This window comes from Ustilaginoidea virens, chromosome 3, assembly GCF_000687475.1.
Source record: "Ustilaginoidea virens chromosome 3, complete sequence".
NCBI lineage: Eukaryota > Fungi > Ascomycota > Sordariomycetes > Hypocreales > Clavicipitaceae > Ustilaginoidea > Ustilaginoidea virens.
Window position 1 is genome coordinate 121,848 of NC_057318.1, and position 27,105 is coordinate 148,952.

Consider the following 27,105-nt stretch of genomic DNA (forward strand, 5'->3'; position numbering starts at 1 on the left):
CAGAAAACGCAGGGAAGGTGGAAGTTAAGAGGCATGTAGTGCATTAACAGACTCGATTGTGCTGCCCTTCTACTATCTAGAAAGAAGGGGAAAAGCTATCCTATATATACACGAAGGAGGGGTGGGCCCAGGCATCCAAGGTAGCCAGTAAGAAAGCTCCCCGTAATACTCGCTATGCCACGTATATAATACGTCAGCAGCCCCACTATATCCAGCCTTTCCAACCACCCTAACCACCGCACTAGTAACTAGTCACCACGCTAGTGACTAACCACCACACTAGTAGACTAGCCACCACGCTAGTAGGCCACCACGCTAATTTAGCAATGCCACACCACGCTAGTAGGCCGCCACCACGCTAGTAGGCAACCACGCTAATTTAGCAATGCCACACCTTTTCAACAAGGCCTACCTTACTTGATATACAGTAATAATCCACTGAAAATCCTTAAGGTAAAAGGCAAAAGCCTAAGGTTAGTAAGACTACCGTAAGTCTAAGAGGCGGTATAAGGGCCAGAAGGTCAGTAGGCCAGTAGGGCATTAGGCCAGCAGCCTAGTAGGCTACTATAGGATTTTAACAATTATATCTTCCGAGGTTACATCGTATAGCCTACTTAAATTTTTCCTTAAGGTATTCCTAGATAATAAGCTAAACCGGTCGTATATATTCTATTAGGCATTAAATTTTTCCTCGAATGTTCTTATTGCCTGCCACTAATATCTTATAGCTAGGGCTCAGTATTAATTCAAACTATGCTATATATGCTCGAAGGTTCCGACTAAACATTATATAATAGTCGTTCTGAATATTGTACTAAATATTAGCTTATTTCATCCATTCTGCAGTAGTAATACTACTAGGGTATTGTATTAGCTTAAAGTAGTAGTTTTCTTTAATATTCTCGATTTACTGTAGCCGGATTATTCTTATTCTTACCATTAGTACTGCCAATAATGCCCTAGCTGCCGATATAGCTTTAGTATTTACAGAAGGGGTACGATCTATAGCTTCTATTAATAAATCTGCTATTACTGTAGATATTAGTATTAATGCTAATGCCTATGTAGAATAGATAGGTTAATCTAATTTTTATACTAGCAGAAGGGGCATATTTAGTATTTCTAAGCCCTTAGGATTAACGAATATCCAAATATTATTATCTAAAGCACGCTTTTAAATATAATTATACTAGATATCCTAGTCATATCGGGATATCAGCTTGACTGCTGGTTTAGAGCTATTATCAGTAATAGTACCTATTTTCGCTGATAACGATATTTAGGGCATGAATTGATCTAATAAAAATAGCGGTTAAGATGTCTATTGGTTAATTTTAAAGGAAATATCGCGACTTTCTACCTAAATAGCCTCCTTTTTAATTAATAAGGCTACACGAGTATATTAGCAATAATACTTTTGATGGATTTAAAGGGGAATCCCAAGCTTGCTTAAATAGGATCCGGAAAATAGTGGCTTTTACAGCAAAATAAAGATAATAGTTGATCTTAAGGCTGGGCCACAAGGTAAGGGATAATAATAAGGTTTTATTGTGATATTTACGCAATTGCTACTATATTAAAATGCATAGGGAAAATGCGATAAATGCTTGATTGAAGGAACTAAGTCCTCTTTAAGAGACTTGTGTTCCCAGCTATTTATAGTGGGATAGGGGGTACCCCTAAGGGCTTACTGATCTAGGGAGAACTCGGCATATCTAACCTCGGACATGACCGATATCCACATTACAGACAAGCCAATTTCCCTCCAACACCGGCTCCATCCCACAACACCTTACCCCCCTCCCCCGTCATCAGGTTGAAAATCGACACGACACGTTCTGCGACTGCATGACCCGCGATAGATGCGCTCATCCCGGTCCATGGAACAGCCCAGAGTTGAGACGAGCGGTTCCTGCACACGCATCAAGCGCATCAAGTGAATGCACGTGCCGGCGCGAACATGCGCCCCGCAGGGGTTACAACCAAGTCCATACCGCGAAGGCCAATTTGCTGAATGCAAAAGTGGGTTTTGGGTATAAGCCCCTTCTCTGGATTGGTTCTCGATGGCTTCCATCCCCCCCAGGACCGAGCGACTAGAAGCCAGCGGCAAAAAAATGCTCGACTCGACGGGCTTGCATTCTAAATCCCCCCCCGCCCCTTTTCCCCGGCCCTCAACAACGCGCTATTCCGACGCCGAATCCTACGCGAAGCCGAACAGCGTTTCCGATTGAAACCCTGGCTGCTGCGCCAACGACAATGTTCGGTCCTACTAGTCCTAGACTGGTGTTTCGTGGCTTGTGTCCTTTGCAGCACCATGTGTGACGCAGTGCGCAAGGCGCCGCAAAGCAAAAATGTCACTCCAGCTTTCACGGTCCTAACCCGACGGACGGGACGTTGCTCATCGACCTGGTTCCGAGCGGCCCTGGCATGCCGGATTCGTGCATATTTTGCTTCAGGTGCTCGGTCCATGTAACCTGAAATTAATCCCCATTCCTACCAGCCATTAAACTATGCGTTTCAACTGATAAGCTGAATTTGCCAAAGAAAAAAAAGAAAAAAGAAAAAAGGGGAAAAAATGGCCGAAATTAAAAAGAAAAGTGAAAACCCATCCAGGGCCCATAACATAAAAGAAGCAAAATTCCCAGGCGTTGTGCTGCTTGCCCCAATCCCTCAAATCATTCGTCCGACCTACCAGCCAGGTCCTTGGCTGGCCCGCACTCCAAAACCCTCCCTCGCTCCAGCCTCAGACACCAATTCGCATCCTCAACTGCCTCTAGTCTATGCGCAATGGTAATGACAGTGCTTCTAGACAGCTCGTCCCTCAGGACACGTTGCACCGTCGCTGCCGTCCCCCGATCTATCGATGCCGTTGCCTCATCCAGAATGACAAGCCCGCTTCTTCGCAGCACCGCTCGCCCAATTCCAACCAGTTGTCGTTGACCTTGGCTTAAATTCTTGCCCCCTGCGTCAATGGTCGAATTGAGACTCCAGTCTTTTCCGAGCACTCGGTGAATGACGTTTTCGCACTCTGCATTGGAGAATTTGCCCTCTGGGTCAACGTTATCGCGCAGAGTGCCAGGGAACAATATCGGATCCTGCTGTATAAATGTCACGCGGTTGCGGAGAGTTGTGCGGTTCACACCTGCCACATCTACGCAGCCGATTTTCACGGTTCCTTCAAAAGCGGTTTGAGTCGCAAGCAGAGCGTTTGCAATCGTCGACTTTCCGGAGCCTGTTCTGCCGAGCACAGCGCAGGTGGACCCGCCGGGAATCTCAAACGTCACCTTGTCCAGGACTGCCGGCAAGTCCTTGTCATACTTGAACGACATGGTTTCGAATTTGACATCGTCACAGGGGCGTGGCCAGTCGTCTGATGGCTCATCACCCCCGTTGGGCTCCTCGGGGATCTTGTTAAGCATGTTGACGCGCTCCAGGGATACGGCATCAAGTTGCAGCTGGGCAATCTTTTCGCACAACTGCTGCACTGATGCCATGGCGATGGTTGTTTGCGTTAGCACGAAGCCAATGGCGCTTGCCGGCGTACCAAGCCAGATCATGCATACCATGAGCATGGCTCTCGTGCAGGCCGAGGAAATGCCAAGGCGGAAGTCGAGCCAGAAAGCCATGCTCCAGAAAAAATGATCCTGTTTCTGAAAGTCATCCACGGCGTCCAAATGGCGGTCCAGGAAACGGCCTTCGACTCGGAGCGCACGGATCGTTACCAAGCCATCCTGCATGACTCCAATATTCGCAATGATGGGTGTCAGGTACCTCATCTCCATTCGTCGCAAGCTCCTGGAAACAGGAACGTAAATACGGAAAAAATAGACAAAGAGAATAGACACTGCGCCCAGGATAATTAGAAGCAAGGGCTGGTGGGTGGCAATGGCCACAAGACTGAGAATCAGCGCAATCAAATTAAAGACGAACCCTTCCAGCGGCGCTAGAATTCCGCCGTCCACCATTCCCATGTCGGAAATGAGTCGGTTTTTGAGTTGTCCTGTAGGCGTGGTGTCGTAATACCGGAAAGTGGCCCTGCTGACTCGCTCGATGGCAGTTTGGAACAGCCCCTGAGCGGCATCCACGGAGATCTTGGACAGCAGAAGCTGAGCAATTCCATATGCTATGACCTGGCCCGCGGAGAAGCCAGCAAGTATGGACAGCCAAATGTGCGGATGGTTTTCCGGACTTGGCAGACCCCAGTATCCTCCTTCATCACCTGCCAGGTCTTGCGCCGTTTGATTGCCCCAAGATTCAAGGATCTGGGCTCGAGCGATATCGCAGCCTCGAGACATCATGTAGAAAAAGGCTAGAAAGGCCCACATCCACCAGCCCCCAGCCTTTACATAGCTTAAATACACCGACAAGGGCACACTCCCCGTTTCGGCGGGTTCTTCAGGAGCTTCGCGCAGAACAACCTCATCTTCAGCCTCTTCTTCGTCTGTCCCGTGAGCAGATGCGGCATCTTCTCCTTCAACCGTCCTGCCGTGTGAAGCGGCGTGGTACGGGTGCTCCAGCTCATCCTTGATCTGTTCCGCCGACAAGACCTTTGCAATTCCATTGTCCATGTCAATGACTTGATCTGCAACGCGAAGAACCAAGTCATCGCGATGGGTAACCATAACTATCGTGCGGTCCTTGGCAAGAGGTCCTTGCAAAAGTCGTCGAACAATATTGCTGGCGGTGTCATGATCTAGTGCGGCAAGGGGGTCGTCCAGGAGCAAGATGCGGCACGGGCTGTAAACGGCTCTAGCCAGAGCGACTCTAGCTTTCTGGCCGCCCGACAATCCAACACCGCCTTCCTCCAACTTGGTTTGGTCGCCCTCCGGAAAAGCTGCAATGTCAGGGCTTAAAGCACAGGCATTAATGACCTGCCGGTACCTGGTAGGATCGAAGCGATGGTGAAAGACGATATTCTCGCGAATGGTCTTATTTTGGAGCCAAGGGAGTTGCTGTGCATATCCAATTGATTCGTCAGGGCGCAAAAGATCGCCGCCATGCAACTCCATCTCGTTCAGAGCCGCAAGGAGGAGGCTAGACTTTCCGGAACCTACCTTGCCTCTAACAATGGTGAGTCCGTTGCTAAATTTGAGATTGACGTGCGAGAGAACTAGATGATCCGTCGATGGCCAAGCAAAGGAAGCACCGCGAAATTCGATATCCTTGACGTCCGTAGTTCCCAATGAATTCTCATCGCGATCCGGTTCACCCATGTATTTATTGACACGCTCCACAGGAATGGTTGCTTTCCAGTAAGCTGAGATGAGATCAAACGTCTCTCTCACGCTGGCCTCTAGCTGGCTATAGAGTTGAAGAGACGGCCAGATCACGTCATTAGGGAGACCTTGTCGAAGAATGAGGGTGAACAAGCTAATACTGGCGAGGGGGTATGTGGCGCCTCCGGCGACGTTGATTGTAGAGATGGTCGCGGCCACCCGCGCAATTTGGAGCCTCTTCAGCATCTCCAGGGCTCGGAACTTCATAATTCTGGCACTCCAAGACAGCGTCCAACCATTCAGCTTCAGGGGTCGGCTGGCTTCAACAAAGTGAGCAACGGCTTGTGCGCGCTTGTCAGAGTGGGCGGTTCGTGATCGTTCTAGCTTGACAAGCTTCCGCACAAGCAGCGCGTTGTTCGTCACAAAAAGCAGCATGAGGCCGAAACCAACGCATGAAGGCCAACCCATGATGTCGACAAGATAGTATATAGTGACAATGACTTTGATCGGTTGGGACACTAATCTGGGAAAGTCCCAGAAACGTTGTGAAATTTCGTACGTGTCTCCTCGCACGAGGTTCACGACTTTAGCATTCGATGCCGGAGCTCCTTGGGGATCCAAAGTGTTTTTTTTCTTGCGAGAGCCGCAACACAAGCTGAAACAATATCGTTTATGTTCCGTGGCGTAATTCACTGTGTTGTCGACATTCTCTTCATCCGGGCCCTTCTCGGTAACGTCTGATCCGGGAACAGCTCTCGTGAGCAGCTTGCCAAACAAGGCAATAAAGGTTTCCCCACGGGACCTCTCGTAAGCTTTACGAGAATACCATGATGACGTTGTCTTGGATATTTGGCGCACAAAGTCCACGCTCAGCATCACGGCGCACCAAAAGATGGCTTCGTTGAAGTTCCCACTGTCGAGAGCACCGTAAAGACGGCTGGTGAGTCGAATATTGGACACTTCGGCGACCTTCTCAGTAATGGCCAGGCCAGTGGCAATAAATAGATCCAGGCCGTTTGCTTCCATCAAGCACGGTAATAGTTTGCCGCGGAGCTCACGGAACGCCAGAAAGAGGCGGTTGTGTTGAAAATCTAGCGGGAGCTGCCAGACATCGTCCACTGTGACTTCCTTGTGGCGACAGACTTCGGCGAGAGGATATACCCAGGTCATGGCCCAAAAGGTAAACAGAGTGAGATTGTCTTCGGGGCTTCGTACATGATAGGACGGGGGTAGTTTGGGGTTGCCAATGTCATCGGTATCCCAAGCCGGGTTTCGAAGCGGCATGTTGCCGATAGCGATGACTCCGATGAGTGCAAGCGCAATCCTGATGATGCGGAAATAGTCGATCATACGCAAGCTGTGGTGCAGAAATTGAGCAGAGTAAGTTCCAACGCCTGCAAAAAGCATTAAAAGATACTGCATAAGCAAGATTCTTGGCGTGCTCGTGGGTCTGTCGAATGCAGTAACGAGAAGTACGCACAGCCAAGGGACAATGTCGAAGATGGCTCGCAGTTCTCGCGGATCCAGACAAATAGGAACAATAGATAGAACCAAGCCAGATAGTCCAATGAAGCCAAGAATCAAAGTCCAGTGAGTCCAGGCTTTGCGTTTGTCAGGTCCCGGACCTTCCTCCCTGGCAAAAGGTCGAAGCCATTGCGGAAGACGTGCTTGAAGCTGGTTGCGAAGGACATAAACGATAAAGGTAACGACGGAGAAAGCTGATAGAATGAAGATGATATTGGCATCCGTATTTGACAGACGGGGATTGGGTACAAGAGTGGCATCACCAAGGTTTATTTGGCCTCCGTCGTAAACAGCGGACAAGTTCCTGATCACACTTTTGAGGGACTCCACGATTCTAGTCATGATGTCAGCACACTCACAGGATGCTCAGAGTAAATTGCTTCCAATTGATGAGGTAGGTTGATAAGCGGGGGTTTTTTTTTTGCCCATGAGAATTTCGAGGGTCATATGATATGTCCATGCAGGATGATGAAACTGGGAGAAAGTGATCCAAGAGTGCGAAGCCTCTTAAGGGAAAAACCTGACGGTTGACGATGACATTGAAAAGAGAGAATAATCAAGCGCATGAGCTGAAAACGAGGGCCTTTTTGTTAAACTTTGAAGCTTAGCATGGCAAGGACGGTTATTTTACAGCTTCACACTGCTGCTGCTGGAAAATTCGTCGTCGACCGAAAACCTGGTGGAAGAACCTCCGGCAACTTTAAACGGTACTCTCTCTACGAGATGCCGATAGCTGTTTTGGGTGCAGGTTAAGTTTTCCAATGAGAGGAGGAAGGGATTTTCCCTTCGTCAATGAAAGAAACCACCACTCCATTGATGTCGAGTGCAAAGTTCATGGTTCCAAGACTTCCCGAAGCCAAAGTTGTGGTAAGAAGGCTAACTCGAAGATCGTCAATTGTGGAGAATTGTTGTGAGCAACCAAGCGGGGCAGTTGAATGCGTGGATTCTTGCAGTAGGAGTTGATCGCGCTAAATTACCTAGGGACCCAGATACAAAGAATGTAAGGCCTTGTGAAGTGGCACGTACGAATTGTTTTGTGGGGAGGTGTAGAGGAATGTGCCCGGTCCCTTTGTAGGATTTTTGCGCTTTTAGGACAGAGGATGAAAAAACAAAATGAAGATTTCTCAGGCTGCAATCGGGTGTTAGCTGAATCACATTGACGTTCCACCAGGAACCGATTAGTCGCCATCTGGACTAGGAAGGAACGATTGTGGCGGCACGCCGAGTCCAAGTGGCTTAACAAGCTTCCGGTCTGCAAATTGCTTGACGCATACTCCGTACACAGTACTCAAACGAAACATCTCGATCGTATCAGCAAATTTTTATAAACACACTTGTCCCAACCTGTGTATACCCATGCTTTTGTGCAGTCTGTTGACCGCCTCATCAGATCATAAGTGCTCCCCCAAGTGTAGCCATGCATAAAGCGGTGAAGACGCTGCCCCAACCAAGGCTGCTGGTGGTGGACCAAGTGTGAAGCGATGATGCAGCACCAGTGCTCGTGGATGCCGGGGCGGCAGAGGTCTTGGACACAGATGAGCCAGAAGAGACAGAAGCAGCAGCGGATGTGGAAGATGCTGAGCCGCCAACGATTGCTGACAGCCTGGAGTCATCGGTGAAGGATACCTTGACGGATGTGGCATTGGTGCAAGCCGATGGCTTGTCAGCTTTTCCGTCGACAAAATTCACCGCAACACACTATGAAAAGCAATGAGTTAGCAGTTGACCTCGATGCAAAACACGGCGATGTTTCTTAGTTTTCACGCCAAGCGAACGGCTACAGCGCCTCTAAACTGGGGAACCATCCTACCTGGTACAGCAAACCATCAGTCGCGGACGAAACAATACTGAGTACGCCCTTTTTGCCAGCGTATTTGCTAGGGACAGTGACCTGGGGCTCGCAAAAATCGCCAATGCCGCTTTGTTGAACGATGGGAAAGATCTGCTGCCATCCAGACTCGGCTTTTTGATCATCCGTGACTCTGAAGAGCCAATTGCCTTGAGGATGGGTCAATGTGACGGCGATGGCGTCGCCGCCGATGTGGAAGTCGACCAGCTTTTTGGAGAAGTCGGGAGTGAAACCGCCACAGGGAGCTGTGTCTTCCTTGTCATCGTCGAAACCTATGGATTCAGGATATTTGAGCAGGAAGTGTGCATAAGTAACGCTGCAAAGCGCGGACAGCAGAGAAAAGGATCTCATAGTTGCAAAATGGTGGCAGAACAGTCTTTTCCGGAGGATTCTGGGTGGCGCAATTAGGATAAAAAGGTCAGTGAGAAGATTAGGATGCTGCTCGCTGGGCGTACATGTGAGGAGCAACTGCCTTAATAACTGGACTACACTAGCCGAAGCCGTACCATCTAACGGCCAGTTAATTTCATTATAACGGTTAACATCCGCAAAACCCGATGTCAGAAATAAACGCCACGACTCAATTCATGGCACCGCATGCCGCCATAGCTCGTGGTCAGTTCACCATGAGTTAAATAATGGTCAAAATGAGACAGGTCAATGGAAATATCATGGATGGTGTTGAGAGTTCGTCCAAGCTCATCTCAGTGGTTAATGTCGAAAGGAGGAGTGGGTAATGTGGGGCCTAATCCACATTGTTGAGAGCGTTTGAGCAAATTTGCTTCTTGGCTAGTTGAAAAACAAGCGCAAGCCACGAGATGAAACGATAAGACGCCAGCAGCAGAACTATGGATGTGCAGTGCTACAGAAATATGGCACTTTCGTTGTTACGGTCACTGTTATGCCCTGTAGTGCTGTTACCTGCTGTCAATACCTTCCACTGGCATCCAGAACAGCCATGTTCATTAACGGATACCATTGACGCAACCCGGCGTGGCACACAGATTCGAGTTCGAGCATTATCAAACTAACGTCTGACCTGACGTCCTGCCGTGGATAAGATTCTTTTTAATTGAGGAGATTTGCGTCAGCTAAACTACGACTAAATTGCTTGATGTATACAGCGGCACCGACTCTCAACGTTGAATAAACCGCTTCAATTCCACCACCTTGACGGTCGAAGCATCGCAGATGCCGAAACTATTATCCAGTGATTTTCCCAGGCGCTGCCAATGTCCTGCGCATGGCTGACCTGGTCATTCGCCTCTCTACCAAAGGTTAAGACGGAATCCGTAATCATTCTTTCAGAAGGGCTTACAGTGAGAATTCCGCATTCGCATCTCGCGTATTACTGATGATAAACGCTGCACTTTGAATACACCTGCGAAGTCGGATACGACAACTCTTCTCCAAGCACGACAATCATTAGCATCACAAACTATAACGTCAGTCAAGATGGACATGGGGCATATGCACAATGATGATCCGGGCTTGGGAATGGATATCAACTACACCTTTGCCCGTGATTTTTGGTACGTGTTGGCAGGCGTGATTGGCTTCCTGGCTGTCATCCGAGGCATTGAGATTTACAGTGGGAAACAGAGGTGCGTTTCGACGAGCAAACCCCTTGTGCTAGGTCTAACCCTGCACAGAATAAAAGCATGCGAAACGATTTCGATTGAAGTGGCCACCAGACCAGACAGCTACATTGCCCAGCTGTGGGCCACCGCGACGGCAATCGTCCGCGAAATAAGCCATCCCCAGTTCTACGTCTCCAAGCCTGGCTTTCGATGGGCTACTCCACCACCTCTTGGAAGAATAATAGTCTTGCTGTCGTATTGGGCCATGATTGCCTACTTCATGACATGGAACGCAGTCAAAGACGACGCGTATTATTGGGAACGCATTGGATACCGCAACGCGTGGGTCAGCATCATGCAGCTTCCCTTGGTCTTTCTGCTGTCCATGAAGTTCAACATGATCGGTTTCCTCATTGGAAGCAGTCATGAACGGCTGAACTGGTTGCATAGATGGGTCAGTCGAACCATGTTCATAACGGCGACCGTCCATGGATGGCACTTTTGGACGGAATGGGTGCGAGCAGACTTTGTTCAATACGAGCTTCAAATGATGCCTTTGGTAAAGTACGGCCTGGGCGCATGGGGCGTGCTGCTTTTCAACGTAATCGTGGGTTTGGTGCCCATTCGTAGAATGGTGTACGAAATCTGGTTGGTTCAGCATGTACTCTCGTCCGTGGCCATGCTTGTCCTGCTGACTTACCATATCCCTGCCAACGCGATGTACCTGCTGTGGATGTCAATCGGCTTTCTGGCTGCAGACAGGGCGGTAAGATGGACGCTAACTGGTTGGCACAATGTGCAATTCAAGAGGGACACTTCAAGGTGCCAAGGGATGAAGCGTCTGGGACATGAAATCTCAGCACGAGCTGTCGGCGACTCCATAACTCTACTGACTGTCAAGGACGCCCACTTCAAGTGGCATGCCGGACAGCACATTTATCTCTGGATCCCTCGGCTGGGACTCATCGAGTCTCACCCATATACGATTGCCTGTGCCCACCAAGGCTACAGCAAATCATGCTGCTGCAACAGCATACAGCTCATTATTCGAGCTCACAGTGGATTCTCAAAACGCCTTCACAGCTTCGCCGTGAAGAATCCCACCCGATATCTCACTGGGTTTATCCTAGGTCCCTTTGGAGTAACTACCAACTGGAACGCTTTTGAAACCCTCGTCCTCATAGGTGCCTCTACGGGAGCCAGTTTCACGCTGCCCATCCTTGAGGACGTCGCAAACACGTCCCGTGGAACATGTGTGCGTCGGATTGAAGCCACGCTTGTGGCCAAGTCCTCAGAGCAGTTGGATTATTACGTGGAGAGAGCACGCGAAGCAGCCGGAACAGCGCGAGAGAAGGGCATTGAGGTAAGACTACACGTCTGTATCACAGGTGCATCTTGTAACCGCGACTGCGGCGTACCACTCGTTCAGTTTGGCCACCATGGTCAAGCCGACGACTCGGAAGAACCGACGTCGACCGAAAAACCAGGGCGCTCGTGCTATGGAACCGCAAGAATCACAGACGATCCTCGAGAAATGGACTGCAATCCCCCGTCGTCGAGTAATTCGCGGGACAGCGGATGTACAATTGAGCTAGAGAAGGAGTACAGCAGCAGGCCGGATATCGAGACGCTGATTAGAGAGCCTGTTGCACAGGCGTGGGGAGAAACAGCTGTTGTGGTCTGCGGTGGGAAGGAGATTGTTGCAAGGACGAGGAACTGCGTAAGCAGGTTGAGTGATGAGCGGGCAGTGCACAAGGGAACAGGTGCGCAGGGGATATATCTGCACGTGGAGGAGTATGCATTCTAGATATTTCTCTTATCAGGGAGGGTACCGCTTATGACCATGGCGTTTACTCTACCTGATCTACTACGGTAAGTGGCTTCGATGGAGCGGGAAGCTACAAGCTGCGGCCGTGTCTGCAGGCAAAGACTTTCCTTGGGCGATTGCATGATGAAACCTAGCATTAGCATCTAGATTTGTACGGGCATCATTCTTAGTGTTTCCCTCGTTGGCTTGTTTTGCGCTCTGGACAAAGTATTGTGGAAAATTCATGCGGCAGACTTTGCGTGGTGGATCGAAATCGAAGATCTCATCGAATAAAAGGTAGCCATTGGCTTGCCGATCTCCCGTTTTGGCTGCCAGTATCCCTGGCACCCGCGCGTTTCGTTTGATTTCGCACTGGGTGGACGCACCTCTTTTTAGCCCAACCTCAATCCTTCAGTTCGACGATGATGAGCCAGCCACGGCGCCCCGTTGATGCTCCAATACATGGGTATTTCACCCAGCACTCTAGGCCGAACTACTCTCAACGCCACCAGCGGCCACGACGGAAACGATGGGCAAGCTTGTCCACGCAGGCCAGGGGGATTTCGTCAAGTTGGAAATAGTGGCCTGCCGATGGAAATCTTGACGGGGACGAAAGTCGAGACGCGATAATACGGCGGCCCTTGGAGCCAAAGACGGGCAAGGATGCTTTTGCACCTGGGACATCGTGGCTTGGGTAACTTTGGCGGTGCATAAGCCTGCTTGCTGCATGCTGGCGCACCAAGAAACCCAAGTTTCTTTGGTGCAGAAAAGAGTTCCATCAGAGGCGAAGGCAGTTGCCGTCGCTGGGTCATGGTCAATGTACGAGGAAACCTGGGAAAGAAAAGAATGAGCTCCCGCTCCTTGTTATTGCTCAACTGTGGAAACGGGCTTCAACCGGGACTTGCCAGCTCGAGTCGCATCAAACACTCTTGGCATAATGAGCGCCTCGTCCGAGAAAGGCGACGCTGCCACCGAGGCATCTGGAAACGCGCCGGATGGCGCGACCTTGACGGCCCTCAGGAGGTTCATCGCCGACAACGAGATGGACTACAACTTCCCTCAGGGCCTCGTCGACCGCGCCCGCGAGTTTCTCCGACACTCCCACACGACGGATTTGGAATCCGCCCAAGGCCTCATGGCAGACATTGAGCAGCACAACGCGCTGGCTCGCAATCACAGCGCCTACGCAGAAGTACGCGCCGTCGTGGACGCAACCGACGACCCGACCGAACTCGTAGCCACGTTCCGCGTCTTCGTCATGGGGACCATCTTCAGCATTGCCGGCTCCGCCATTGAGCAGTTCTTTGCGCTGCGCATGCCCACCATAAACATGTCCCCCTACATGGTGCAGCTCGTCAGCATGCCCTTTGGCGTCCTCCTGGCCAAGGCTTTGCCCGCTCGCACCTTTGGTCAGGGCACATGGTGGGCATTCTCCCTCAACCCGGGCCCCTTTACCCAAAAGGAACACCTGCTCATTGCCATGATGGGGAACGTCACCTTTGGGGCGCGTCTGTCGGGCGCGTACATCAACAGCATCGTGCAGGTGCTCAAGCTACCCGTCTTCTACGGCGAAACCACGCTGGCCAATAGCATCCCCTGGCAGGTATGCACCTTGTTGTCCACGCAGCTGATGGGATACGGCTGTGCCGGGATGGCCAGGCGGTTTCTGGTCTACCCGCCTGCCATGATTTGGCAGCGGCCTCTTGCCATCATCGCCCTCACAAAGGCCTTGCACAAGGACCACGGTCAGAATGCCAGGGCGGCTGTAAACGGGTGGACCATGTCTCGCTACCGCTTCTTCGTCCTTTGCTTCTCCGCCATGTTCGTCTACTACTGGGTCCCGAACTACTTGTTCCAGGCGCTCGCGCTGTTCAACTGGATAACGTGGATTTCGCCTCGGAGCGTGGTGCTGGCCATCATCACCGGAGCAAGCTGCGGCCTGGGCATCAATCCGCTTCCCACGCTCGACTGGAACATCGCCACCTACCTTGGCGATCCCATCATCACGCCGCTCTTCACCATTATGAATCTCGCTGCGGGCATGGCCTTGACGGGGTTCTTGGTCGCGCCGTTTCTTTACTTCAACAACGTGTGGAACGGGGCCCATTTGCCCATCAATACCAACAAGATATACGACAACAAGGGAAACGTCTACAACGTTCATCGGGTTCTGAAGGCGGACATGACTCTCGATCAGGCGGCGTACAGAAATTACAGCATTCCCTGGCTGTCGACCATGCAGATCCTAAACTACGTTTCGCTGTTCGCCATGTACGCCTCCATCCCCGCCTACATCTGCTTGCACTACCGCAAGGCCATCACGACGGGTGTCAAGTCGCTCACGTCTAGGAAGCCTCGGTGCGAGGAGTTTACCGACGTGCAAAACCGCCTCATGTGCGCGTACAAGGAGTGTCCGCATTGGTGGTACCTCGGCATCCTCGTCTTGTCCTTTATCCTGGCGTGTGTATCCGTCAGCATGTGGCCAACCGGCATGCCGATATGGGGCATCGTCGTAGCTGTCGGCTTCACCATTCTCGTCCAGATCCCTCTGGGCATGTTGTGGGCCATTACAAACATGGAGGTGCCAACCAGCATCCTCGCGCTCGCGCTGGGCGGCTACGTCCTGGAGGGAAAGCCCGTTCCCAACATGATGTTCAAAATGTTTAGCTTCATGTCCACGTCGCAGTCGCTGAACTTCACAGCCGACCTCAAGCTGGCGCACTACGGGAAGATCCCTCCGCGGTGGGCATTCGCGGCGCAGGTGTACGCCACCCTCATCGCGGGCTTCGTCTCCCTAGCCGTCAACCACTGGGTCCTCGACAACATGGAGGACTTGTGCACCGAGAGCCAGAAGGACCGGTTTACCTGCCCGCACGCGTACAGCTTCTTCAAAGCCTCGGTCATCTGGGGCGTCATCGGCCCGCGGCGGCTGTTCGGGCCCGACGGACCGTATGCCAAGCTGGTATACGCCGTTCCCGCCGGAGCCGTCCTCCCCGTGCTGGTGCATCTGCTGCACCGGCGGTGGCGCACATCGTGGCTGCGCAACGTCAACGTCCCGGTGTTCCTGGCCGGGCCCATGTGCTGGTCGCCGTTCAACTGGAGCTACATGCAGGGCACGGTGATGCTGGCCCTGTTCTTCAACTTTTTCGTCAAGAGGCGCCATCTGCTGTGGTGGGAGAGGTACGCCTACGTCATGACGAGCTCGTTTACGGCGGCCATCGGCATGGCGGGCCTGGCCATGTTTTTCACGCTGCAGAAGTGGGATATCCGCCTCGACTGGTGGGGGAACCGGGTGGGCAAGATGGGGGTGGACATGGGGGGGTTGAGGGAGGCTGGGCAAGTCGTCAAGTGCGTCTTCTCGCCGGAGGAGTTTGCGAGCGGCTTTTGATCGGCCAAGCCAGGCACGTGTGCCGGCCGTGGATGGGAGCGCACGCGATGCTGCACAACTGTCTGGCGCCCTGGTTTTTTTTTTTTTTTTTTTTTTTTTCTTGCCGACCACCTTTTGTCTTTGACTCGGATTGCCGCAGCGAAAGGCGGCGATTGGAGCGAGTTGCCAACCCCTACTCGGGGTTGCTGCTTGTTGCTTGAATCCCGATACCCAGAGGAGACGGGCCTAGGCGCAGGCTGCTTCTGACCCCTGCCCGGCATCTTTGTCAATCCGATCCTTGCCATCCATCAAAGTTCCCGATGCTAGAGCAGCCAGAGCAGAGCGGCTGTATCTGGGTTTCCCAGATCAAAGGCAACGAACGCTCCGGGTGCAGCTCCCATCGCACTGTGCTTCCAGACGAGGTAAGTCATGTCGGTCGGCTGGTTTGAATCCGCAGCTGCATCTGGCTGTCCTTTGGCAGTTCAGCTGGCTTGCCCCGGGTCATGCAGGGGGGCTGGGCGTTACGCACCTTTGTTCAATGTTGCCTGCCATGAACATGGACTTGGGAAGCTAGGCGTTACCGGGCGCAACCACAGGTGCAAGCAGGTCGATTAAGTGCCATTGGCCAAAAGGTTGCTAGTGAGGACAAGACAAGAGCAGCAGCCATTTACAATCCGGTCCAGGTACAGTTCCAAAAAAAAAAAAAAAAAAAAAAAAAAAAAAAAAAAAAAAAAACTCTAGCCAACAGGGCAATATAGCGCAGGTTTCATACAGGATCGTGTCGACACGTTACCACATTACTGAAATTCATAACCCAACTTATGATCGAGCTGCCGCTGCCTCCACCTCGCTGATCTCTTTGATCGCCGTCGTCAAGTTTTGGCACCCTTTCTCTGTCACGTAGACGTTGTCCTCGAGTCTGCAGTCTACTTAGCGACCCGCCTCGGCCCTTGAACGCACGTGACCAGCTAGACTAGACTTACCGAACACCGCCGACATCCCAGTACTTTTCGAGCACATTGGCATCAATGTATTTGCTGTGGGGGGCATCGTCGAGATACGGCTTGATGATGAAGCGGCAAAAATAAATCTGTTGTTTTCCCGCGTCAAAAACAGGGCTAAGCCAACGGTTGCGGAGAGCGTCCACACTTACGCCCGGCTCTACAGTGACAACAGCCCCAGCAGGAACGTGGCCGCGCAATCTGAGGTAGCGGAACATTTTGTCCTTGTCTTTGGGATTGGCATTGCCGCCAGTGTCGTGAGTGTCCATGCCCAGGTAGTGCCCCAGGCCGTGGGGGAAAAAGGCAACGCTTGTCCGGGCGTCGAGGATTTCTTGCGCGTCGCCTTTGAGAATGCCGAGAGCCAGCAAGCCCTCGATGGCAATCTGGTGCGCACGGAGGTGGAGATGGTCCCAGATGACGCCGCCCTTGATAAGCTCAGTCGTCTCTCTCTGCATCCTCAGGACGATTTGGTAAATGTCTCTCGACTCCTTGGTGAACTTGCCCGAGAGAGGAAAGGTTCTCGTCTGGGGCCACAAGAGTCAGCTCATTGGCAGTGTGGAGGGAACGGCAAAGCGTGGCTGGGTTGTTTCGGGGGACGTCGAGGATGGCTCACAATGTCCGAGGCATAATTGTTCCACTCGCAGCCAGCATCGATTAGCAGGTTCAGTTTGCCGCTCAACGGGGCATTGTTATCAGTGTAGTGGAGAGTGGCGGCGGCCCTGCCAGAGGCCACGATGGGGTGATATGGCATCTCGGGGGCGCTGCGGGAGACGCAACGCTCCAGAAAAGTGGCATACAGCTCCTGTTCGGTGGCAGCAACCTTGGCACGGTCAATGACTGCCCGGTGGGCGTGGCTGGCAATGTGGTTGGCTTTTCGGATCATGGCGACCTCGTACTCGTCTTTGAAGACGCGCGACGCCTCGATGGCGGGCTTGACCGTCTCAAAGTCCTTGCTGGCAAACTCGAGAAAGGTGACATGATCGGAAACCTGGTTGGCAATGGTGAAGACGGTCGAGTCGGGGTTCTGTTTGGCCAGGTGGGCAAGGGTGGCGTTGACCTCGTTGCTGAGTCTCACCTCATCGACGTCGAATTGATTCAAGGCGTCGTCGATGGTGAGCGGGAGTCCGGACCAGACGACTTCGTCGGGATCGATGGGGGGGATGAAGAGGATCGACTTGCTGGACTGGATATCATAGGCGTAGTAGCAGTCGGCCGCGTTGCAGCCAGTGAGGTAGTAGAAGTATCGGCGTTGACTGCGCAGCACGTCAGCGTCTTGGGCTTGCAACCGCTCCGTACGAGAAAGCCGGTCCAAGCCGGTCCAAGCCGACGACGCACCGAAAGTGCTCGGGGGAATCATTGTCCTCCTGCATCTTGGTCATGCGAGCTTCCAAGTAGATGACGCCATTGGCATCAGGGACGGTCTTGCGGATCAGGTCAACGACGCGCTTTGCGTGCGCCTTGGCGGGATATTTGGCCTTTAGGACAGCTTCAAAGTCGGCGGCCATGATGTCGGCTGGCAAGCTGCACCAGCAGCAAGAGCTGCGCTTGTGCGAGGACCAGGGAAGGGAGGGGTAACGATGGCGGGGTACTCGGTACGCGCGTGGTAGAATAACAAACAATAGCAGCAGCAGCAGCAGCAGCAGCAACAACAAGAAAAGGCACGAGGGAGGGGTTTTTGCGTAAGGTAGGTGTCGCCAGAGAAAAGGGGCGGCGGTCGATTTTAATCCCGCGGGTACGCCGGCGGTGGCGGAAGGTACTCGGCAACGGGGGTGTTGGAAAGGGAAAGTCGAGATGGGCGGGAGGAACGAGACGACATGTTGGGGGGATACCAGACAGTGGTAAGCTCGTGATGCACCTTGAGCACGTCGTGGAGGCGAAAAACTCGCATCGAAGGCGGCGAGGTCGGACGCGACAAGGGGAGGCAGATCCGGCGGGGTGGGGCCATCTGCATGGCATGCTGCAGGCTGGCAGCTGCAGCAGCTGCACAGCAGGTGCCAGCAGCTAGCAGCTAGCAGCTAGCAGCTCCGACAGGCTTGCCTGGGCGTCGGCGAACCACGGGAACGGGAGGAAAGGGTCTGGTGAGGAGAAGCAAGCTGATGCCGTCCGGCCCAGTCTGCATCCTCACCTCTGTTTGACCTCTGTTTGACGTCACAGGTGGTGTGTGGTGCAGGCGGTGGCTTTGACGGCGTCAGCCTGGTACGGATGGAGTAGAAGGAGTGGTTCACGAGTCAATCGAAGGATATATTTCTTTCGGTCATGTCAGTTTGAGGAGCTGGAGGTACGGGGCACGGAGAATGGAGCACGGAGAATGGAGTACGGAGAATGGGAGTACATCCAAGGCGGATGTTGCTAACAAAGTACCTACCTACCTGCCTAGGTACCTACCAGACCTCCTAAACCGACAGGTGACTGCCAACCCATGTACTCCGTACCCCGAGAGCAGTACCTACCTACCTTATGCAATTGATGCCAACCGTGCGCGCCGGCCAACTACCAGACCTGACCTACCTTAGGTACCTTAGATTAGAGGTAGGTAGCAGGTAGATAGGTTAGGTAAGGTAGGTAGCTTCCGCTCATCTCGGGCAGGCGGAGAGGCAGGCGCCAGAAATGCAACCTAATCACCTCGATGCAGCCCAATTGCCTTTATTCGCGTTGACGGCGGCCTGTGGGAACATGGTACGTTGCCCGGCGGTATCAGCGAATTCGGGGTCTTTTCCCGCTACCATGCAGGAACTTGGGTTAGGCACGCTGCACGCGGGCCGCGGGCAACCACCTACCAGGTAGGTGGTGCTCTCCGATTGCAGGTGTCCGAGGTACTCGGTACTCCGCACTTGGTAGGCAAACAAATCCCACACATGAATGGATCTAATAAACAGAAGTGCTATGTTATTGGCACTAAAATGCGACGACGCCACGCAAAGCGCCGGCGTTATCGGACTTCATATACTGTGATGGCAAGTACTCGGTAGGTACCCAAGCTGGGCAGTTGGGAAGTGGCACTCGAGAGTCGACACCTCTGGGCTACACCAATCAGCTCGTGGTTATTGAGCAACACTATTACGCATATTCGGTACCAAGCATTCCGCACCCTCGTCTGGTTTCTTGCCGGCTCACAACCTCATCTGCTCTCTGTTCTTGGACACTCGATATCCCACTCCATTCCCCATCCCGTCCTCCCTTTCATCCTCGCGCTTCCTCTTTCTTCTCCTCGTCGGGCTCATGGCAGCCCCTCGCCCCCAGCCAGTTCACATCCGTCCCCTTGAACCCGGCCCTCCAGCCCCTCGCAACACACCTGTCCGTCTCGTCGTCCCACGCGCGAAGCTCCAGAAACGCCGAAAACTTGAGCGGATACTCGTCGCGGTACACCTCGGTGCACTTGAGGTGGACCGCGTCGGGGTCGCTCGCCAAGTCGTGGCCCTGGTTGCACTTGGCGGAGAGGTGGTTGTAGAACTGCTGGCAGAACTTCTTGTTGGTGGAGTTGCCCACCGTGCCCTGGATGTCGTACACGCGCGCCGGCTTGCCGTTGTCACGGTGCTGCGTGCCGCGCCGGCACCGGACGAACGCGTGCTCCTCGTCGCCGCCGCAGAACTCGCCTGTGCAGATTGTGTCCACGGGCGACGTGACGTAGATCTTCTGCACCCTGGAGCACATGTTGCAGCGGAATTTCTCGTCGGCTTGCAGCTGCAGGTCAATGACCTCGTTGCCCTCGGGCACGCGCTTCAGGTTCGAGCTTGGGTAGGGGACGGCGGCGACGAGGGCCGATGCGGCCAGAAGACGGAGGATGCGCATTTTCGTAATTTCTCGCTAGGTTCCAAGCCTTTCTCTTCTCTTCTCTCCTCTCTGTGCTGCTTTCCGTCTGTATCTTCTTTCCCGTCACTATGGGACCAGCAGATCAAGGTGAAAGAAAAAAAAAAGGGGTGTCTTGGATGCCGCGACATTGCGGGAGACGACGCAGCCTGTATTCTTGAGTTTTTATTCCCGCAGTTGATCATCCAAGTTGGGACAGAGTTTGCCAGATGAACCGATATCAAAGCATGAGTTAGGCATTGCGGATAAACTTTTGCACGCAACTAACTGGTGCATTTAATCTGCAATCTGCATTGCATTGCACGGAAGCAACCTGCGAGACGAAAGCATGCAGCGCCGTACCAGCACAGTGCGCAGTGCGCAGTGCGCAGTGGCAGACGCCATTGTAGGACTCGCACGTGAGACGAACCCAAAGGCATCAAGAATGAAAGATTCCACAAGTAGGGAGTACGTAGCAAACATACAATTCTATTGCCCCCGTCAAGTCGAGCCGTGTTGGCACCATATATCGGACACTACCACCGGGTCCTTGTTTGGCATGCGACGAACGCAACAGGTACATACATGTACCAGTACCCAAGCTATTCCCTACCTGCCTCCCATCACAGGGCCAAGTGCAAACCTTTGGTCTTTTGAGTTCGCTGCTCGCTTTGCCAGCCGCAGCGACGCATGCCGTTTTCATAGCGGCAGAGCCATGGCCAGCTACTCACCTTGCCGACGGTCACCTCAACCCCTGTCCGCCATATAACCGCTCCCGCGACTTCTTTCCCGCAATCTTGTCATTCGGAAACCCAACGCCAACCAGACCAGACGTGCTCACCTTTCCGCCTGCCATCCCCGTCGTTATTCTCTCTCGGCAATCTCGCATGGCAGAGTAGTCTTTCCCGAACACCCACGACCCAGACTACGCTTTGCTACTGGACTGAATCCTCGCGCCTGGACACTGCAAAATGTTGGAATCGGGGGCTGTGGTCCGTACCCTCCGTGTCCTCGCTACAGGCGAGCTGCTCACCCGAGACGAGTTGCTTGTTTACCGCCAACGAGAACTCGACTGACCCTCACACGAGTCTTCCCCAACCCCGGAAGATAGTAAACGCTTGACGGCAACTCGCAGCCATCTACGAACCCCCCACCCTGGCACAGCGACGACGACGGGCGGCAGGCACAGCTGCTATCCGGGACCGCGGAGTGGCCAGTCGTCGCATTCCTCCGCAAGGCCGTACAGCAGGCCCCGTCATCCTCCGAGTCGGCCGTGGACTGGGGAAAAGTCGTTTGTGTAAATATTCTTCCTCGAGGCAATTAATATACGTACATGGCAAACACGCACAATGATGTTGACTTTTCGAAGGAAAAGCCAGCGTGATACTGGGCCTTCCTTGGTGACGTCGTCCCACACAAGTTTGAGTTGTCGCGGTTGACAGTTGGGGCAACCCGCCAGCCAAGACGACTGTCAACTGGTTGGATCACCACCCCGACGTGGTGCAGCCAATCACGCGCCAGCATGCAACGTGCCTGCCAACCAGCCAAGCCCTCCCCCTCCAAGCCCTTCACTCCCGTCATGAAAGCGATACCAAATCCCGCCCTCATCCCAACCCACCGGCACGACACACGACACCCGCCGCACACAATGGTCTACTACTTCACCTCCACGACCGTCCAGCCCCCAGCCTTCATCTACGTCGGCAAAGACAAATACGAAAGTACGCTCACGCCTCCTCCCCCCCCCCTTCCCCCCCACGATCACCCGCTAAACCCTGTGCAGATGAGGACCTCATCAAATACGGCTGGGAACAAGACGTCTGGGTGCGCGCCTCCCCCCCCCCCTCTCTTCCTCTCCTGTCCTCCATACGCACAACGCACAACGCACAACGCTCACGCTCACGCTCGCGCTCGCGCTCACGCACACTGCGCAACTCCCCAGTTCCACGTCGACAAGCTCTCCAGCGCGCACGTCTACCTCCGCATGCACGACGGCCAAGCGTGGGACGCCCTCCCCGACCATCTCCTCACGGACCTGGCGCAGCTGACCAAGGCGAATTCCATCGAGGGTGAGCACCGCACCGCACCGCACCGCATTGCACGCACGCTACGGGCCCCCGCGGCTGGTGACACAGTTTGAGAGATAGGCAATAAAAAGGACAACGTGGCCGTGATATACACCCCCTGGGCGAACCTCAAAAAGGACGGCTCCATGGACGTCGGCCAGGTGTGCTTCAAGGACCCCCGCCAAGTGAGGCGCGTGCTTGTCCCCGCGCGCGAGAACCCCATCGTCAACAGGCTCAACAAGACAAAGGTGGAGAGGAAGCCTGATCTGAAGCACGAGCGGGACGAGATGCTGAAGGAGCTGAGGAGGAGGGAGAACGAGGCGCAGACAGCCAGGGTGCGTAAGGCCCTACACTCGTTGTGCAATTCCCCCCCCCCTTGACCTCCCATCCATGCGCACGCGCCTGCACATGCACATGCTCTACAAGAGCAACAAGCACATCTCCGTCACCGAGTGACTGGTTATCCTGGTCAAAGGGGGGCTAGCTGACACCGTTGCAGAAAAAAGAAGAAGCCAAGCAGGCGCAAGAGTGGAAAGAAAGGAAATGGCAAAAGGACCATGCGTACGATGACATTTTTACCGAGGAGAACATGGCCGCCACGAGTAATCAACATAGGGACGCCAGCTGGGAGGACGACTTTATGTAGACTTTGCTTCGTCTCCGGCAGGTCAATGGACGAATCGTGCTTATAGAGACGCAAAAAAGAAAAGAAACGCGTTCCCGCCATCATGCTGTTTCGTTTCACTCAAGACAAGTCCAACCAGTTGACTTGGCCCACTTTGAAATAACCATTCCGAACAAAACACAGGGTATACTGGAAAACTCCGCCCAACATCTGCAAGACAGCCAACCGATTGTGCCCTCTCCGGCGTCACCCGCTTACTCCTATCCTCGGCGTGCGACCAATCTTTGCATCTTTCAGTCGACCTGCCAGCCCGGGCAGCTCGCCCGACGTCTCGAATCGCAAGGGTTTCGGTGATTCCTGGTTACTCGAGCTTGGAATGTATGCTGCTGCCCGTGAGCTATCAGCCTGTACCTGCCAGGTTGCCGGCGTCATCTCCGCCGCCATCTCCGCCGCTTCATCCTCTTCATCCTCGGCCGAGGCATCCGAATCTTCATCCTTCTTGGCTTTCCCGACGTCTTGGTCCTGGTCGGCATCTTGCACTGAAACCACCGGTTCTCCGCCTGGTAGACGAACTTCAGAGGCGTGCAGGGTGGCAGCCACATCTAGCAAGAGAACATCCATCGGGCTAATATAGGCAACACGCTTGCGCTGACTCCAGGCCAGGACATGCCCGCACAATCGGCCGTCTTGACGACTTACTACCCATGCTCCGCTGTCGCCGGGAATGCCCAGTGGTATGTTGTGCAGGGTCTTATTGCCGGCACTTCTGGTCACTGGTGTATGGGCAACCTGGTATGCGTGGCTTGGTGAGCACCGACCGTAGATTTTGACGCTTGTCAAGGTGGGCAGAATAAGACCCGTTTGCAATCCACTAGTGCGCGCCAAACACTGCACCTCCATCCCCGGCAGCGTTGATGAAGGGGCCAGGCTCGTCGGCCGAAGGCTTCCGGCTTCTTTGCGAGAGCCGGCATGGGCGGCCGTGGTGTTTGGGCATCCGTCGTCAAATCGAGGAATCAAGTTGTCGCTCGGAAGGCGTCCATCCGCAAACTGGAACAAAGCCCAGTCCACTTCGTGAGTCAGGCCATGGGCCTGCTTGCGGCGGATGCCACTCGAAGCATACATTTCTCCCAGAGTAAACGTGTCCAAGTGATCTTCGTCTTCTGTCTCAGCACAAGGATAAAACCCTTCTTCAACATCATCCAAAGCAGGTTGCGTAATAATATACCCTTCCCCACATCCTGGTTCAATGCCAGGAGTGTCTCCAGGCTCAAACTTGTTTGTCCCCTCTTGCTCGTCATCCTCATCATCATCACTTTGGTCGCTTGTTATGTCCGTTTCCGAGTATGCTTCTGATTCAGTATCAGACAGCTCGTAGGCAAAGTCATCACCATCCTGGCTGCTCTCCATGAATTCGGCATACCAGCCGTAGCCATCAAGTCCAGCGCTGCTGCGGAGGGTTTCGTTCTGGATGGCATCACCGTCTGGATCATCCAGCATATGGTGAACCGTCATGCCGTACGGTTTATCATCCACCAAGATGAGACCTCCAAAGCTCACTGGAGGCAGATGTCGGTCACCAATCCAAGCACCAATACTAGCCCCATTCCCTGGGCGCTCCTGATATGCCGGGTTCACCGCCGCGACTTCGCCATCCCCGTTCGCCTGGTCGCCACCATTTGTGCTTGAGCTGGAATTTTTTCGAGCCATAGATGGAATAACTGGCTTTGAGTGGCGCCGAGATCGAAGGACATGGCCGCGGCACACCTTAAGACCGAAACCTGTCGTGCCATCAAAAAGTTCGCCCAGCCGCTTCTTGAGGATGGCCCGAACTTTGCCAACTGATGTGCAAATCACCAGCACGGTGGGCTGTGTTGCATGTGGACTCGGTCCAACGGACTCCAACGAGATCTCGACAGACTCGGAGTGCTTCCGATAAAAGTGTCGCAAGGCTTGATCAATCTGCGGCATCAAGATAGTATTCCACTTATCAACAATGTCGGGTGATAGCGATACCTGAGGATAAAGCTTCATCTTCTGTTTGCCTGGTGTGCATAACAACAGTTAGCAGAGGAAGAGGTGCGGAGAAAACAATACTCTGGGCCCACAATACCTCCGGCATCAGCTTCCGCCGATTCTGCATGGTCTGCAGTTTCGGATGCTGAATCGGATCGTCTGTTGTCTTGCTCCTTCTTCGCTGGATAACACGCAGGAGACTTGGCGTCCTCGCTCAACTCTGCAGGATGCTGGGCAGACGGTACTTCCCGAAGCTCCTGGTTCAAGCGCTGTTCCAGACCACTTACACCATCCAAGATGCAGCAAGTCTCCAGAAACCGGCTAGCCTGCATTTGCACCATTGATAAGAGGGCCTCACCGCGGCCTTTCCCGTTCAGCTGATTGTCAACTGCGTCCCAGCAGGCCTGAACAGCTTTCATATAGAGAGTTCCACACCGGGTTGCCAACCGCTCCAACGTTGACCCTGGGATGACCATGGACGATGGGTCAGGCCAAAGGGTCTCCAGTTTTGTCCAGAGACCAATGGAGAGCAACACCATGCCAAGCGAATACAATTCCAGAATTCGCTCATCAGCTGACTGACCAAGTGAAGACTGTAAAGTTCGCGGATCCAGAGGATGTCGCCAGGGAGATATCTGAGCTGCAGTGCCGTCTTCTGGAAACAAGTCGAATGAAGAAACAAGGGGCCGTCGCACATCAATCTCGGCATTTGGACCGTCAAATGCCTGTATGGATTCCTCGCCAAATGATATGTTTGAATCTGTTAGATTTCCATGAGTGACGCCCCTTGCGTGCATGTCAAAAATAGTATTAGTCAAATTATAAGCCATTCTGAACTTTGCTTCCAGTGGTGGCTCCTCTTGACAGGTAAGCAAATCGCGCAATGTTGGCATGCTGTACAAAGAATGCTGAGTCAGTCGCTCGACCGGACCATGGTTGAAAGAAGCGGGAAACCTGTAAACAAGACCTATTCTGGAATTGTCGATATCCTCAAAATAGCCCAAAAGGCGAGGCAGCCCCGTCCAAGTCCCGGGGGCCCTCTGGGGTTCCTGCTGAAGGGCGGAAGAGAGTTTCTCAAACCTCGACATGGGAGGCATGACTCCGGTTACCGAGTAAATAGAGTCAAATGTAGCATATTCAAGAAGAAGGGGGGCCCAAGGTTCCCTGGTCGTTGACCCTTGAGTAAGCTCCGAGTAAGCAGTCTTGCTCATGAAAACTACCTCTCTCAGGGGAATGGCGGCATCGTCTTGTTGCTTTGATCGAAGATGAGTGAGGTTCTCTGGGTTGATCTGCTGCGGTGTCTGCCTACGACTCGACTCGAATGGCCGGGATTCATCCGTGCTTTGCGACTTGTATGTCGTTTTCGACATCCTCCTGGGAAAATAGTCGGATGATCTGGTCCGGGACAAATCGTACAAGGTGTCAATCGACGCAGTCAGGTCTCGCACAAGATCCTCAAAGCGAGCGCTATCCCACTGGACGATGGGTACTTTGCGATGAGGGGATGGCCGGCTTGTGACATGCTTGGAGCTCTGCCACAGCGGTTCCGCTTCAGCCAAGATGTCCTTAATGGTCGACATTATACTGCCAACCACCTCGCTCAGTCCAGCCTTGGAAAGAGACTCGTCTATTTCAGCTGACTGATTTGGGTCCGACCACTCCAGCCCCCAGCTCACCAGGCGATCCTTTTGGATGCGAAGCTTGCGATGCAACGATTTCATTTCCGGTCTTTCGTCGTTTTGAATGGGCTCCCTGACAAAATCACTGGATTTCTTGGTATCATTATAGAGACGGCTGAGTCGGCGCTGAATTGGCAGCTGAAAGCCACCTATCGGGGTGAAGCATTCCATTGGGGACGTGAGTGTTCAAGAGGGTTTTGAGCCCAATGTTCAACAAGTTGCACCTATTCGAAGGTGCTCCGTATCCGTAGTGCAACAGGCGTTAAGCTCACCATAACGCAACAGCTTTCTCAAGATGAGCTTATTCGCATGCGTAGTAATGACCTTGAAATCCGAGTTATACAGTCCAGGCAACCAGTTCCTGAGGAGGGGGGCCAGAGTCTTTCTGTGCTCTCAAGGTGGTCTTTCTCCTTGAGCTAGCTATAAGCGTGATTCTTTCGAAAGACGACGGAAGAAAAATATCATGTTGAGGGGCAGCGCAGGGAAGTATTGGACGCCAGATAATTTCCCGAATTTGAGGCAAGAGGAAGCCAATCCGCCTACTTTCGATATCTGGCTGCCTGCCTGCCTGCAATGGATGGAGAGAGCAAGA

General features: G+C 53.2%; 8 protein-coding genes across 8 annotated transcripts; 3 read left to right on the plus strand and 5 right to left on the minus strand.

Annotated features, from left to right (window-relative positions):
- Nucleotides 1-2,675: 2,675 nt before the first annotated feature.
- UV8b_03344 (uncharacterized protein) lies at nt 2,676-7,082 on the minus strand (the record flags this gene model as incomplete). The annotated part of the gene is made up of 1 exon (XM_043140842.1): nt 2,676-7,082. One exon carries the CDS (start codon nt 7,080-7,082, stop codon nt 2,676-2,678), a length of 4,407 nt encoding a protein of 1,468 aa, XP_042996776.1.
- A 1,044-nt stretch (nt 7,083-8,126) lies between these two features.
- UV8b_03345 (uncharacterized protein) lies at nt 8,127-8,940 on the minus strand (the record flags this gene model as incomplete). The annotated part of the gene is made up of 2 exons (XM_043140843.1): nt 8,127-8,438; nt 8,551-8,940. 2 exons carry the CDS (start codon nt 8,938-8,940, stop codon nt 8,127-8,129), a joined length of 702 nt encoding a protein of 233 aa, XP_042996777.1.
- Nucleotides 8,941-10,044: 1,104 nt separating this feature from the next.
- Nucleotides 10,045-11,976, plus strand: UV8b_03346 (uncharacterized protein; the record flags this gene model as incomplete). Its single annotated transcript, XM_043140844.1, has 2 exons — nt 10,045-10,193; nt 10,242-11,976. 2 exons carry the CDS (start codon nt 10,045-10,047, stop codon nt 11,974-11,976), a joined length of 1,884 nt encoding a protein of 627 aa, XP_042996778.1.
- A 937-nt stretch (nt 11,977-12,913) lies between these two features.
- Nucleotides 12,914-15,364, plus strand: UV8b_03347 (uncharacterized protein; the record flags this gene model as incomplete). The annotated part of the gene is made up of 1 exon (XM_043140845.1): nt 12,914-15,364. One exon carries the CDS (start codon nt 12,914-12,916, stop codon nt 15,362-15,364), a length of 2,451 nt encoding a protein of 816 aa, XP_042996779.1.
- A 798-nt stretch (nt 15,365-16,162) lies between these two features.
- On the minus strand, nt 16,163-17,849 carry UV8b_03348 (uncharacterized protein; the record flags this gene model as incomplete). Its single annotated transcript, XM_043140846.1, has 5 exons — nt 16,163-16,262; nt 16,327-16,433; nt 16,497-16,868; nt 16,958-17,597; nt 17,680-17,849. The coding sequence occupies 5 exons, from the start codon at nt 17,847-17,849 to the stop codon at nt 16,163-16,165; spliced, it is 1,389 nt and encodes a 462-aa protein (XP_042996780.1).
- Nucleotides 17,850-19,524: 1,675 nt separating this feature from the next.
- On the minus strand, nt 19,525-20,133 carry UV8b_03349 (uncharacterized protein; the record flags this gene model as incomplete). The annotated part of the gene is made up of 1 exon (XM_043140847.1): nt 19,525-20,133. One exon carries the CDS (start codon nt 20,131-20,133, stop codon nt 19,525-19,527), a length of 609 nt encoding a protein of 202 aa, XP_042996781.1.
- Nucleotides 20,134-21,778: 1,645 nt separating this feature from the next.
- On the plus strand, nt 21,779-22,842 carry UV8b_03350 (uncharacterized protein; the record flags this gene model as incomplete). The annotated part of the gene is made up of 5 exons (XM_043140848.1): nt 21,779-21,851; nt 21,914-21,954; nt 22,073-22,199; nt 22,278-22,531; nt 22,696-22,842. 5 exons carry the CDS (start codon nt 21,779-21,781, stop codon nt 22,840-22,842), a joined length of 642 nt encoding a protein of 213 aa, XP_042996782.1.
- Nucleotides 22,843-23,067: 225 nt separating this feature from the next.
- On the minus strand, nt 23,068-26,684 carry UV8b_03351 (uncharacterized protein; the record flags this gene model as incomplete). Its single annotated transcript, XM_043140849.1, has 2 exons — nt 23,068-24,863; nt 24,932-26,684. 2 exons carry the CDS (start codon nt 26,682-26,684, stop codon nt 23,068-23,070), a joined length of 3,549 nt encoding a protein of 1,182 aa, XP_042996783.1.
- Nucleotides 26,685-27,105: the final 421 nt, after the last annotated feature.